Source organism: Oryzias latipes, chromosome 20 (genome assembly GCF_002234675.1).
Source record: "Oryzias latipes chromosome 20, ASM223467v1".
NCBI classification, from domain to species: domain Eukaryota; kingdom Metazoa; phylum Chordata; class Actinopteri; order Beloniformes; family Adrianichthyidae; genus Oryzias; species Oryzias latipes.
This window is the reverse complement of record NC_019878.2, coordinates 25,630,520-25,645,419: the sequence shown is the minus strand read 5'-3', so window position 1 is coordinate 25,645,419 and position 14,900 is coordinate 25,630,520. Positions and strand designations below refer to the sequence as shown.

The 14,900-nt window shown below is 49.3% G+C and overlaps 1 protein-coding gene across 2 annotated transcripts in view; it reads left to right on the top strand.

Annotated features, from left to right (window-relative positions):
• The window catches only part of adgrg2 (adhesion G protein-coupled receptor G2), a 35,459-nt gene that overhangs the window by 1,877 nt on the left and 18,682 nt on the right, over positions 1 to 14,900 (top strand). The window contains exons 3-13 of one of the 2 annotated variants that reach the window (XM_023950251.1): positions 460 to 557; positions 3,184 to 3,509; positions 4,634 to 4,892; positions 6,172 to 6,216; positions 6,379 to 6,432; positions 10,503 to 10,664; positions 11,906 to 11,953; positions 12,032 to 12,093; positions 14,010 to 14,096; positions 14,165 to 14,205; positions 14,282 to 14,415. In XM_023950251.1, coding sequence (XP_023806019.1) covers positions 460 to 557; positions 3,184 to 3,509; positions 4,634 to 4,892; positions 6,172 to 6,216; positions 6,379 to 6,432; positions 10,503 to 10,664; positions 11,906 to 11,953; positions 12,032 to 12,093; positions 14,010 to 14,096; positions 14,165 to 14,205; positions 14,282 to 14,415 — 1,316 coding nt within the window. Of the gene's footprint in view, positions 1 to 209; positions 558 to 3,183; positions 3,510 to 4,633; positions 4,893 to 6,171; positions 6,217 to 6,378; positions 6,433 to 10,502; positions 10,665 to 11,905; positions 11,954 to 12,031; positions 12,094 to 14,009; positions 14,097 to 14,164; positions 14,206 to 14,281; positions 14,416 to 14,900 lie in introns of those variants that run through there. The other variant, XM_023950250.1, reaches the window with a different exon arrangement.

The following is a 14,900-nucleotide window of genomic DNA, read 5'->3' as shown; positions in this document are numbered from 1 at the left end:
CTCATCTTTGCTCGGTTTAATTTACAAACGAAGACTTTCAATCCTGGCTGAGATTGGAGGAGAAAGTCACTTTTACTGTACCTGTTTTACATGAGCTCTCATTTTTCATTTATGATTTTAATATTGACATTTTTATTGTAAATGTAATTTATTGTTTCCCCCCTAGCCAGGACTCCTTCGAAAAAGAGATTCTTAATCTCAATGGGACAATTCCTGTGTAAATAAAAGTTAAATAAAAAAAAACAAAAAACGAAGACTTTGTCTGGGTTCCACAGCTGTTCCAGTAAATGCAGTGGCTTGAAAATCCATCCTAGGATGAAACATTGTGGGTCCTAATAAGACCAGAAAGCTGCCAGACATCCCAAATCAGCTGTTCCCTTCCACTGCTTTTGCACTCATGACTGTAAAAAAAAAAAAAAAAAAAAAAAGCAGAAAACTGAAGGAATTTTGTGTTTTCAGGATGATGTTTGGCCTTTGGTTCCAGGGAAATTGCAGATGGAAACCTCATTTCCTCCAGTTGGTCTGGACTTTTCTGCTGGCAGTGGCTCCTCTCACAGGTAAACAGGTTCACTTATTTTTTGTTGTTTGGTCGGGCTGCCGCTGAAACTGTGGAGCTCTGCGGCTGAAACTGTGGAGCTCTGCGGCTGAAACTGTGGAGCTCTGCGGCTGAAACTGTGGAGCTCTGCGGCTGAAACTGTGGAGCTCTGCGGCTGAAACTGTGGAGCTCTGTCGCTGAAACTGTGGAGCTCTGTCGCTGAAACTGTGGAGCTCTGCGGCTGAAACTGTGGAGCTCTGCGGCTGAAACTGTGGAGCTCTGCGGCTGAAACTGTGGAGCTCTGCGGCTGAAACTGTGGAGCTCTGTCGCTGAAACTGTGGAGCTCTGCGGCTGAAACTGTGGAGCTCTGTCGCTGAAACTGTGGAGCTCTGTGGCTGAAACTGTGGAGCTCTGCGGCTGAAACTGTGGAGCTCTGCGGCTGAAACTGTGGAGCTCTGCGGCTGAAACTGTGGAGCTCTGCGGCTGAAACTGTGGAGCTCTGCGGCTGAAACTGTGGAGCTCTGTCGCTGAAACTGTGGAGCTCTCCGGCTGAAACTGTGGAGCTCTGCGGCTGAAACTGTGGAGCTCTGTCGCTGAAACTGTGGAGCTCTGTCGCTGAAACTGTGGAGCTCTGCGGCTGAAACTGTGGAGCTCTGCGGCTGAAACTGTGGAGCTCTGCGGCTGAAACTGTGGAGCTCTGCGGCTGAAACTGTGGAGCTCTGCGGCTGAAACTGTGGAGCTCTGCGGCTGAAACTGTGGAGCTCTGCGGCTGAAACTGTGGAGCTCTGTCGCTGAAACTGTGGAGCTCTCCGGCTGAAACTGTGGAGCTCTGCGGCTGAAACTGTGGAGCTCTGTCGCTGAAACTGTGGAGCTCTGTCGCTGAAACTGTGGAGCTCTGCGGCTGAAACTGTGGAGCTCTGCGGCTGAAACTGTGGAGCTCTGCGGCTGAAACTGTGGAGCTCTGCTGCTGAAACTGTGGAGCTCTGCGGCTGAAACTGTGGAGCTCTGCGGCTGAAACTGTGGAGCTCTGCGGCTGAAACTGTGGAGCTCTGCGGCTGAAACTGTGGAGCTCTGTCGCTGAAACTGTGGAGCTCTGTCGCTGAAACTGTGGAGCTCTGCGGCTGAAACTGTGGAGCTCTGTCGCTGAAACTGTGGAGCTCTGCGGCTGAAACTGTGGAGCTCTGCGGCTGAAACTGTGGAGCTCTGCGGCTGAAACTGTGGAGCTCTGCGGCTGAAACTGTGGAGCTCTGCGGCTGAAACTGTGGAGCTCTGTCGCTGAAACTGTGGAGCTCTGTCGCTGAAACTGTGGAGCTCTCCGGCTGAAACTGTGGAGCTCTGCGGCTGAAACTGTGGAGCTCTGTCGCTGAAACTGTGGAGCTCTGTCGCTGAAACTGTGGAGCTCTGCGGCTGAAACTGTGGAGCTCTGTCGCTGAAACTGTGGAGCTCTGCTGCTGAAACTGTGGAGCTCTGCGGCTGAAACTGTGGAGCTCTGCGGCTGAAACTGTGGAGCTCTGCGGCTGAAACTGTGGAGCTCTGCGGCTGAAACTGTGGAGCTCTGCGGCTGAAACTGTGGAGCTCTGCGGCTGAAACTGTGGAGCTCTGTCGCTGAAACTGTGGAGCTCTGTCGCTGAAACTGTGGAGCTCTCCGGCTGAAACTGTGGAGCTCTGTCGCTGAAACTGTGGAGCTCTGCGGCTGAAACTGTGGAGCTCTGCGGCTGAAACTGTGGAGCTCTGTCGCTGAAACTGTGGAGCTCTGCGGCTGAAACTGTGGAGCTCTGCGGCTGAAACTGTGGAGCTCTGTCGCTGAAACTGTGGAGCGCTGCTGCTAAAACTGTGGAGCTCTGCGGCTGAAACTGTGGAGCTCTGCGGCTGAAACTGTGGAGCTCTGCGGCTGAAACTGTGGAGCTCTGTCGCTGAAACTGTGGAGCTCTGTCGCTGAAACTGTGGAGCTCTGCGGCTGAAACTGTGGAGCTCTGCGGCTGAAACTGTGGAGCTCTGTCGCTGAAACTGTGGAGCTCTGCGGCTGAAACTGTGGAGCTCTGCGGCTGAAACTGTGGAGCTCTGTCGCTGAAACTGTGGAGCGCTGCTGCTAAAACTGTGGAGCTCTGCGGCTGAAACTGTGGAGCTCTGCGGCTGAAACTGTGGAGCTCTGCGGCTGAAACTGTGGAGCTCTGTCGCTGAAACTGTGGAGCTCTGTCGCTGAAACTGTGGAGCTCTGCGGCTGAAACTGTGGAGCTCTGCGGCTGAAACTGTGGAGCTCTGTCGCTGAAACTGTGGAGCGCTGCTGCTAAAACTGTGGAGCTCTGCGGCTGAAACTGTGGAGCTCTGCGGCTGAAACTGTGGAGCTCTGTCGCTGAAACTGTGGAGCTCTGTCGCTGAAACTGTGGAGCTCTGCCGCTGAAACTGTGGAGCTCTCCGGCTGAAATTGTGGAGCTCTGCCGTTGATTTGACATGCTGAGGGAGATGCTTTTCTAGTCTTCCTTTGTGTGGATGTTTTTTTTTAACATATTTTCTAAAGTTCTTATTTCTAAGTTTCTCCTGGCGGTCTGGGAAAGTGATGAAGACGTATTATCTGGCTCAGCCCACAGATGCAGAGCGCAGCTCAATGATCCAACTAAAGCCCAAACTTCCTCTTTTGTCCATTGCAGCGGTGGGATATTTCCTGGGAGATACCAAAGCAGTACTAAATGGATGTCAGGACCAGTGGACCCTGCAGAGCGCCGTGACCATGCCCAGGCTTTTCCAGATAACGGTGTGTGTGGACGTTCACGTGGTCGTCCCTGGAGCCTGGGTCGCCTTCCTGTACACCTCGGTCCGCGGTCCCAATCCTGACTTAGGCCTGGAAGGAGATGCTACGGCAGTATACGGATGGCTACTCCAAGTCCGACACAGATTTCCTCTGCAGCTAGCTCCAATGCAGTGGCACAGAGTGTGTCTGAGGCGCGACGCAGAGGGCAACACCTTCAGCCTGGAGGTAACGCTGTGCAGTGTCATGTTGTACCGGTCTGCTGCATGTAACCATCCAGCCATTCACAGCATGAGGTCTATTAGTCAACAGTCTATTAGTTAACAGTGGGGTTCCACTGGGCTCTGTCTTTAGCTCTCTGTTGTTTCCCTTCAGTTTTTATGCCGTTATCCCCGCAGGCATCCTAAAACCGTGAGCTGTCATTCATGACGATGTGTTTCGGTTCAGGACTGACGCTCCAGCTGAGCTGCTGCATGATGTTGTTGGAGGATTTTGGAATAAAAAAGGAAAATGTTTTTTTAAAAACAAACTGCACATTAGAACAGTGACCGCTCATCTAAGGAGACTTTTAACCGAAACATCTGAATGAAGACTTTTCCAGACATGCAGGACTGCTGCAGTTATAGTGCAGTCATTTAACAGAAGCTGCAGACTCAAACTCTGGTTTGTTGAGGAATATTTACTGGAATAAAGTGTTAAAATGAAGGAAATAATAATTTTAGACAGAAAAGGTGAGTCGCACATTAAGTTACATGTTGGAACTAATGATGGAGTTTCTAACCTGGAAACTGAACCTTTGGGTTTCCTTTTTTGTTTTTTATTTACATCTAGGCCTAAGGAATTTTAAGAACATCAACTTTAAGGAGAAGCTTTAATAATATTAACATTAATATTAAGGATAATATTCTTAAAACTTAACAGAGATCACAAACCAGGCATAAAGAAGGAGAATTTGTGCCCAACATGACACAGTTGTCAGTAGGCATTACCCAGGGTTCAGTGTTGGGGCCTCTGTAGTTTAATTTTAGTTTTGAAGCCCGATCGCCTGCAAACGAGGGCGTGTACCCCCCCCCCCCCCCCACAGGTCCAGGTGGATGCAGAACATTTCAATAATGTCCTTCAGTGACCTCCAGCAGAGATTTAAAGGTTAAAGAAAGTGGAGAGTAAATTTTTATGGAAATTAAGAAATGTCCCATGTCCATTTTCCTGTGGGTCTACCTTCCATACCTGTGCAGGTAACCCCAACCCTACAGGATGACATTAAGACACCATGTTACCCTTCGTCTTAGGATGTGGGTCAGGGTTAGGGAGCCTTCTGTGCAGAGTTGGTCACGGACGGAGCTGTGTTCCAGGTCAATGGGCGCATGGAGGCGGAGAGGACGGTGATCGCTCAGGCCATCCCTCCGTCTGGCACCCTGTGGCTGGGCTGCCACCCCAGACTGCAGCCCCCGGGGGTTCCGCAGGGGAAGGTGGAGCTTTACCTGTTTCGCATGTGGGCGGATCTGAACAGCCATGGTTTCTGTGAGGATGGCACTGTGATTGGCTGGGACTCCCAATTCTGGAGTGTGACCAGTTCCAAAGCCAAAGAGAAGGACCCGTACCTGCTGTGTGGTGAGAGCTGCTTTAGATTACTCTGCATGTTCAGAAACGTCCTGTTCCCTCTGAAACATAGAGCAGCATGTGTGCTGTATGTTTCCCAGCATGCACCTCTTTCTGCTGTCAATGATCTTTCACTGAAACCTGTGAACTTGAGAGACCAAACCCTGGAAGAAGTCACGCAAACATCCTGTTGATTCAGAAATGGATCACATTGAAGTTATAGAAATGACCGTTTGTTTGTCATGTCATTTATTGCAGTTTCAAAGTGAAAAATCAATCATGAGACGATTGTTTTTTAAACTCAGAACAGAATACTCAAAAAAAAGTGTTTCCTCGTCGTAAACCTTTATAAACTATAATCCAAAGACGACATTTTCACTTGATTGCATTTTTCTAAAGAAATGAAACAATTAATGATCCAAAATTTCAAATGTTGTGACCGTTTTCAGCCCAACTTTTAAAACAAGGCGGTTTTACAGTCAGTAAAGAAACCATGAACGACCACATGATGGACGCTGACCACATCAGCTCTGGCGTCATCTGCTGGATCTGTACGGCAACGATGAAGCTGGAAGTGGGGTGGCCCCTGACTACAGGTTACTCCAGCCACCTCAGCAACAACCAGGCGCTGCATAAAACCCCTGTTAAGTCCACCCACCTGCCAATCAAACGAATATGGGCAAACTTGAGTTTTGTTCTAAATGACTATGAATGTTAATGTTTAGAGTAAAATTGGACTTTTAACGTGAAGCAGCAGAAAACCGCTTCCTTTGGAAACCTTCCTCTCGAGGTCTTTGGAGGAGCTGCATGAGGGAACGGATTCCCAAAGACAAAGCTGAGAACAAATGAAGAATTTGAGTTCAACTTTGCAAAAGTATCATGGTTTTAGGTTTGACATGTCTGTCTGGAATACATGTTAAACGTAAATCTAAATGTATTTACATTCTGTGCAAAGTTTTGTCTTTCTGCATCCGTTTCTTTTTGACAGGTATCCCGTAAAAGTGCAACTTTCTGGGTTTGTGTCAGATTCTGGGATGGCTCGAAAACATATCATAGACTGAACAAAAGAACATTTATCATTCCCTTTAGCCTGTAAATGTGGTCCTTAAGAATCTGACCAGTCTACAGTCACTTTGTCTTACTGCTGAGGAAAAGCAAACCCACATTTCTGTGAGGTTCAAACAGGAAGTCGATGAACGCTCTGCTCATGCCACACCTCCTCTTGTCCAGCAGTGCATGTCCTTAGAGCATGTTACATGTTGAGTATTGCATGTCTCTGTTTGTCTTGTAGAAATAAAACGCTTTCGGCGGGAAGCAGGAAGCCACCAGAGTTCAGGTGCGGTTCTACCTTTCATACATGCTCTACAGCTCACTTTGCCTTAAAGAACAGAAAATCTAAAGCATTTTCACCTCAGTAGTTTCATTTTGCTTAAATCTGAAGTATTGTTGACATGACCACCTGTAGCAGCATAAAACCAGTTTTAATTGACTATTTCAGGAGCTACAATTGGTCCATGGACTGGTCCTGGAATATCTCGGGTTTTTTCTCCAGGTAAGAAAGACTGGTTACTCTAAACCAGTGTTTTTCAACCAGTGTGCCGCGGCACACTAGTGTGCCGTGGGAGATGGTCAAGTGTGCCGTGGGAAATTGCCCTCATTAACTGATCTAAAAACATTTCCCATCTCCAGGATTTCAGTTCTTTGTTTATCCCAACAGGCCCTGATAAAACACTAAGAAATTGGGAATATGAAAGATCATAAAATACTTTTTTCTTTGTGTTTATTTGATTCTATTCAATACATTTTGATAAGGATGACGATACCGCGATTTAGCCGCAGCTTTAGCTGTTAGGAAATGTTCCGCCCCTTTAACTGTCTCCACCAATCATTCTTGGGATCTTAATCACATGTCATCAGTCTGACCAATCAGAAGTGGTTAAAGTCTTCACTTCCTTGTTCTGAATTCTGCTGAAAATTCGCTCAGTTCTAACAAAAATACCAGCTAGAGCTCGTCTTTAGCGGTGTAGTTTTCCACAGAATCCGGTGTCGGACCGTGGAACAAGTGAACAAAACAATGAAGCTCAGAGACGCTAGTCTGTCTGCGTTCGGCGGATTATTGAACTACATCTCCCATGATGCATTTGGTTATTAAAGTGACAGTGTGAGCGTCTGGGTGCACGACTATCTCCTCTTAACGTCGTGAAACCACAACGACCACAAATCAAACGGTTTTTAAATCTTTTAACTTAACTTTTATTACATCTTTAAAAAAACAGCTGCAGCTTCCAGCTTTTTCTGCCACAATTATCACAAAAATGCATGTGAGATCATGAAGGGACTGTAGATCAATACAGACTACGAGTTTCTCCTTTTTTTTTTTCTTTTTTTTTTTTGAATGCCGGTGTGCCGCGGGATTTTTGTCGAGGTTGAAGTGTGCCGTGGCTCACAAAAGGTTGAAAAACACTGCTCTAAACTGACTCATATACCTGAAGCTTCAAATCTGCAGATGTAAGCTCCTTTAGAAAGGCTTCCTTCCAGAAGTTTCTACAGGTTTGTGACCTGCAGTGGCTATTTTAGCAGGTGCATCTGATGATGGGATGTTTCTGTAAAGACATGGAGGACTTCCATCCACCAGCAGTAAATTGGTAACATGTGACGTTAGATCAGGGACACAGGGTTTTTATCATGGCAATCTTTGCATGGAAAGCTCTTACGGTTAGAATATGAGAGATATTTGAAGGAAAGTTTGATGGATCCTGCAGATTCACGTGCTAACAGGCGGATTCTGGTTTCATGGTTCCTGTAGCGTTTTCCTGCACATCCTGGCAGATCCTGGAAACATTACACACAGGTGAAGGCTGGGCCGTGTTTTAGAAAGACCAGGGGCCTCATTTATAAACGTTGCGTACGCACAAAAGAAGGCGTGCGCCACTCTCTACGCCAGAGGTGGGCACTGAGGGCCGCATTCCTGCACGTTTTCCAGCATACCCTGCTCTGGCATGTTCTAATTGGATGGACACACCTGAAACAGGTAATCAGCCATGAGTAGGGCAAGACTATCTGGAAATCATGCAGACACACCGGCCCTCGAGGCCTGGAATTGCCCACCCCTGTTCTACGCAATAGTTGAGATTTATAAAAAGCAAACTTGACGGGAAAATGTGCGGTCCTTCAAGCTCTGACCCAGGCGTACGCACAAAAACGGGTGAAAGGAGAAACGGCGACGCCGTCGGCAGATGGAACAAACGCGTGAAAGTGAAAATGACAATACTGCCTCTCAGAAATAACATGAAGACTTCACAAAGCAAGTCTGACAATTAACAGCTACACCAACAGCCGTTTGATCGATCAGCAGTGGGAAAAAAAATCAATCAAACGAAAATTACAACTTCATTAATTCAAATGAAGACTTATTTTCAAAAAGAAAAGTGAAATATGTTCTGCAATATTGGCATGTTGTGCAATTCATCCTCATAAATAATATAGTTAACAGAACGAAATAATGTACAAAACTGATATTCTCGTCAATGTGTCCGTCTGGCGGAGCAGGAATAGGTGCGGGCGTGCGGACGGACGGACAGATGTGCTAATTGTCGACTGGGGAAAGTTGTTTTCATAGTAAAACATTTCTTCATAAGCTACAGAATTATGGTATTCATACATACACCATACAATGTCTGGCGTATGTATGCATGTCTGAATGTGACATACAGCAACAAGAAATTACATTTGCTGATCAATTTCCCATTTCCACGTGGATTATTATCGACATCTGTAGCTTGTCAGATGTAATTAAATGGAGGGAAATAAAATGCCCCATCACAATGCGTAATGACACACAATGGCTGATCTGGCGCTCTTAGAAGATGTGGCAAATGGAAGAATTCAGAGTGAACGCATCTTTAGACAGCAAGAAGACTTGCTGACAAACGAGGACGAGTGGTTTATGAGCCGGTTCTGACTTCCTCGAGCCGTCCTGTTGGACCTCTGCGGGCTTTTGGGGGGGTGTCACCCGGTGCATCTGGCGCGTCGGCGTCCCCCTCCGCCTCAGTCACCACTCCACTTAAAAGGGATTCCCCAATTCTTGCCGCTTGTCTCTCATCAAGAGGGGTCAGCTTCCCCCCCGTGGCAGAGACACTCTGGCGATGCAGCGCCAGACGTTTTTTTGCCTCGACTTTGATGTCCGACCATTTCTTTTTTATTTCGGCCACGCTCCGAGGTTGTGAGGCTACAGCATTAACGGCGTTTGCCACTCACGTAGCTTTTCGGCATTAGTAATGCCCACACTGTGCCCTCCAAACAACACTTTTCTCCTCTTTTCCACCTCGCCAACGATAACTTCAACTTCACATTGAGTGAAGTTAAGTTTTTTTGATTTCCTCTCGGTGTTTGCCATGGTTTCGCAATCAATGAATATTCATTTGTGGGCGTTTCACGGACTATTTATGGGCAACTATGGGCGTGTCATGAGGCCGCAAAAGCTGCGCTGCATTTAGAATTGGTTGTGATTTATTAAGGGAAAGATGCGTAGGATGTGCGTGCCCACGGTTTTATAAATCCGAATATTTCTGTGCGTTCGCACGTCCTATGTTTCATCCGTACGCCACTTCTGACGCAAATCCTACGCAAAGTTTTAGAAATGAGGCCCCAGGTCTTCACCAGAGAAGGAAGCAAATCCAAAAGCTGCTGCAGCGTTTCTGAAGAGTTATGCCTTCATAAAAACGCAGAGACGCTTTCAGACACGATGGAAATCCTTTTATGGGCTGCTTTTCTTCTGAATTACAGCGTCCTGCCAAAACATGGCAGAATGACGGCAGAAACTCAGGAACGCTGTCAGGAAATGGCCTTCTGCTTTATGCTGCAGACTTCTTATTGATCTGTCTGCTGCAACTGGATACTTCCAAAACCTTTAATCATCTGAGTAAATGGGTCATTTTGTCACTAAATATGGAAAGGTTCATTGTTTATGAGAGAAATCCTCAGGTTATGAAAACCCATGCAAAAGAGTCATTCAAGGAAATATTAGGTTTTGTTATGGCATAAAAACGTTGCTTGTGGATTCTGGTTTTGTGCAGAGCGACACTAAACGGTAGAAGCAGGAAAGTCCAAACACGGAAGGGGAATTCTCAGAATATAAGACTATATGATCAAATCAGCAGACAGAGCAGAAACAGCTGAGGAGTTGAAAACCTGGAAAGAGAACGTAAGAAAAATGATGGAAACACCTGAGGAAGAAACCAACGATCCTCTCAGGTGATGATCCGGGACCAACCAAAGCCCGAGAACCTCAGAACAGATCCAAAGATTCAGATGAAACGACGGGAGGTGGGGTCAGGATTCGGATGTGGAACAGATGATGTCACCACAACCAGTAGGGGGTTTGAGAGGAGGGGGGCAATTACTTTTCAACTTAATGCCACTTTAATGGTTTCTCCCTATGCAGTGAAATGTCCTGATCTGGTTTCTGTGTTTCTTCTGTTAATGCGTGATGCTTTTAAATGTCTAATAATCACATGTGTGTGGGGGGACAAAGACTTTTTATTTCCTAACTCTGACCTTACTCCACTCTGAAGCAAGGAAAGACAACAGGAAGTCTGACCCACAACGCTGCTTTGCTTTCAGACTGGAAATCCACACCCAGCACACCCAACCAGTCATCTACAGCCAGGTTAACCACGCCCCCCATCACAACTGCAGCCAATCAGCTTGCCTCGAGCACACACATCAGTCCAAGCATGAGTGCAGCTGCCAAACAAAATGCCGCTGATGGATCTGTGAATTCAGGTTTGTCTGCATACTGCAGATAGTTTCTAAATGCAGGAGATGGAAGAACAAAACCTTCATCCAGTCACTGCTTCAGTGACGTTCCCCTCACCCGTTTCCCTGACCCTTTCCCGTCACCCGATCCCCTCACCCGTTTCCCTCACCCGTTTCCCTGACCCTTTCCCGTCACCCGATCCCCTCACCCGTTTCCCTGACCCTTTCCCGTCACCCGTTTCCCTCACCCGTTTCCCTGACCCTTTCCCGTCACCCGATCCCCTCACTCGATCCCCTCAACCGATCCCCTCACCCGTTCCCCTGACCCTTTCCCGTCACCCGATCCCCTCACCCGTTCCCCTCACCCGATCCCCTCACCCGATCCCCTCACCCGTTTCCCTCACCCGTTCCCCTCACCCAATCCCCTCACCCGTTCCCCTCACCCGTTCCCCTCACCCGATCCCCTCACCCGATCCCCTCACCCTTTCCCGTCACCCGATCCCCTCACCCGTTCCCCTCACCCGATCCCCTCACCCGATCCCCTCACCCGTTTCCCTCACCCGTTCCCCTCACCCGATCCCCTCACCCGATCCCCTCACCCATTCCCCTCACCCGATCCCCTCACCCGATCCCCTCACCCGTTTCCCTCACCCGTTCCCCTCACCCGTTTCCCTCGCCCGTTCCCCTCGCCCGTTCCCCTCACCCGTTCCCCTCACCCGTTTCCCTCACCCGTTTCCCTGACCCTTTCCCGTCACCCGATCCCCTCACCCGATCCCCTCACCCATTTCCCTCACCCGTTTCCCTGACCCTTTCCCCTCACCCGATCCCCTCGCCCGTTCCCCTCACCCGTTCCCCTCACCCGTTTCCCTGACCCTTTCCCGTCACCCGATCCCCTCACCCGATCCCCTCACCCGATCCCCTCACCCGTTTCCCTGACCCGTTCCCCTCACCCTATCCCCTCACCCGATCCCCTCGCCCGTTCCCCTCACCCGTTCCCCTCACCCGATCCCCTCACCCGATCCCCTCGCCTGTTCCCCTCACCCGATCCCCTCACCCGTTCCCCTCGCCCGTTCCCCTCACCCGTTCCCCTCACCCGTTCCCCTCACCCTTTCCCGTCACCCGATCCCCTCACCCGTTCCCCTCACCCGTTTCCCTGACCCTTTCCCGTCACCCGATCCCCTCACCCGTTCCCCTCACCCGTTTCCCTGACCCTTTCCCGTCACCCGATCCCCTCACCCGTTCCCCTCACCCGTTCTCTTCTGTTACAGATCCACCTGTGCTGAAGTGTGACACGCGGCAGCTCTGCTCAAATGACAGTAAATCTGACCCCTTTTTGTCCAATCAGAGCTTGTGTACAGGTGTGCGTGCTGATTTCAGCTGTGTTCTCCTCACAGGTGCTTATTTTTGGATGTCTGTCACTGCGCAGGCCGAAGCACATGGAAATCTTCAGGACGTGGTGGGTGTGGCCTTTTCTCCTTTGATGTGTTTCTGTCAGACTTTCTGTATTTAAATCTTAGCTCCAAACTCGTTTAGCAGGTGTGAGAATGAGGAGCAGCATTCCACCCTGTGGTTCCTCATAGAGGTTTCAATGGAAGCTTAGCAGAAGTTCTGACAGCTCGGGTCATCCGACCTGCTCTGGTTCTGGTTCGTTTTAGCAGCCCCACCCCCATAGAGACCTCTCTTACTGGCTGATCATCGGCTTCTTCAAAAGTGAAAAAAACTTTTATTCCGTTTATATCCTTGTTTATTTTGAATGACATTCGTCGCCACCAGCTAATGTTTACAACCATAACCAAAGTTTTGTTGACCTTTCACCTCGGAAAGAGGTCACTATTTTGAATAAAAAAAACACCCTTCTGACCTTAACAAATAAAAACCCCTCAAGATTTGGATCTATGGCCTCCTAAATCCTCGAGCGTCATTGGGAAGCTACTTGGGAACAGTATTGGTTTGAAAGTTTAAAGGTTTTAACTGCGTTAGCATAACGAGCTACGAAAGTGATGGGCGTGTAGCAGCCGCTTAGCCAGTGAGGGCGGGTCAGGAGATGGCCATGGCGGGGGCGGGTCAGGAGATGGCCATGGCGGGAGCGGGTCAGGAGATGGCCATGGCGGGGGCGGGTCAGGAGATGGCCATGGCGGGTCAGGAGATGGCCATGGGGGGGGCGGGTCAGGAGATGGCCATGGCGGGGACGGGTCAGGAGATGGCCATGGCGGGGGCGGGTCAGGAGATGGCCATGGCGGGAGCGGGTCAGGAGATGGCCATGGCGGGGGCGGGTCAGGAGATGGCCATGGCGGGTCAGGAGATGGCCATGGGGGGGGGCGGGTCAGGAGATGGCCATGGCGGGGACGGGTCAGGAGATGGCCATGGCGGGGGCGGGTCAGGAAATGGCCATGGCGGGGGCGGGTCAGGAGATGGCCATGGCGGGGGCGGGTCAGGAGATGGCCACGGCGGGGGGGGGTCAGGAGATGGCCATGGCGGGGGGGGGTCAGGAGATGGCCATGGCGGGGACGGGTCAGGAGATGGCCATGGCGGGGGCGGGTCAGGAGATGGCCATGGCGGGGGCGGGTCAGGAGATGGCCATGGCGGGGGTGGGTCAGGAGATGGCCACGGGGGGGGGCGGGTCAGGAGATGGCCACGGCGGGGGCGGGTCAGGAGATGGCCATGGGGGGGGTGGGTCAGGAGATGGCCATGGCGGGGACGGGTCAGGAGATGGCCACGGCGGGGGCGGGTCAGGAGATGGCCACGGCGGGGGGGGGTCAGGAGATGGCCATGGGGGGGGTGGGTCAGGAGATGGCCACGGCGGGGGGGGGTCAGGAGATGGCCATGGGGGGGGTGGGTCAGGAGATGGCCATGGCGGGGACGGGTCAGGAGATGGCCATGGCGGGGGCGGTTTGCAGGCCGCACAACGCCACACGTGGCTTTAATGTCAACTCTTGTTCATGTAACTGAGGCTTTTTATTTTTAACATCAGATAACTTTGGCAACTTGAAGGTATTTTGAGGTTGTAAAAAATTATAAACTGGTTAGTTTCCACGTAAAACAGGACAGAAGCACTTCTGTGACCTTTCTAGTGATATTTTATTTGTTCCTTTAAAACCCGATTTACTGAGAGGCGATAATAAACTCTGACATCCTTTAATGTTTCCATGATGTTACCAGGCAAGAGTAAATGCTTTACATCACCAAGACAGTGTTAACAACACACCCACACACACCCAGACACACACACACACACACACACACACACACACAGAACCATCCTCTCCGCTTGCATTAAATGATTTAACTCATGACTTTGTCTATAAAATATCTTCTATTTGAATTAACTGAAAGATACTGAAGGAAATATCTGGATTTTTCTCTGACATTTAGGTTTGTAAGACCTTTGTTTGTGATCAAGCCACCAACACACAGCCAACGAACTTCACAGATTTCTGTCGGGGCGGCGGGAACATCCAGGTCAGCCTTTAAAATGTTCCCACCTCCAGTTCCTGCCATCAGGAAGCGTTAACTCTGTCTGCTTGCAGGTGTTGAACGTGTCCTGCTCATCTTCAAATGCTGGCGTCAGGTAAAAGGAGGGCTTCTCTCTGGCTTCACAGGTATGTCACATGACCTTTTCCTCACAGTCATGCACACGCTTTCAGAACAACCTGCGGCGTCCTGTTGCTGCTCAATGGCACTATGTCAGCATGCGACCTGCAGCTCATTGGAGAGTCTGCCCTGCAGCAATCGGCACGACCGATGATGTCAAACATCACAGTTGAGGTGGAGCGAGTCGGTGAGTCAGTTTCTCCTAAATTCCCTGGAAATCCATTTGCAGCTTCATCTGCGTTCCAATGACCATCTGTTGCTTGATGTTCCATTTGCCCGTACAGAACTGGGAAAAAAGGCTTTTGTCTTTTCTGCCCCCCCCCACATGGAGCACTCTACAAAAGAGCTGGAAATTAAAAGAACTCATTCCTCTGAATATTTTTATATCTAGGCTGAGATTGGAGGAGAAAGTCACTTCTAACTTAAACTTTATTTTATGTTTTTAATGTTAACATTTTTATTGTAAATGTAATTTTTTGTTTCCCCCCTAGCCAGGACTGCCTTGAAAATGAGATTCTTAATCTCAATGGGACAATTCCTGGGTAAATAAAGGTTAAATAAAAATAAAATAAAATAAGGAAAAGTGTAACACGTGGACGCTAACCCTACAGACACTTAGAATAGATGTACGTTGCTTTGCATCACATGGCAAAGAGACACCAGTGAGTTTGA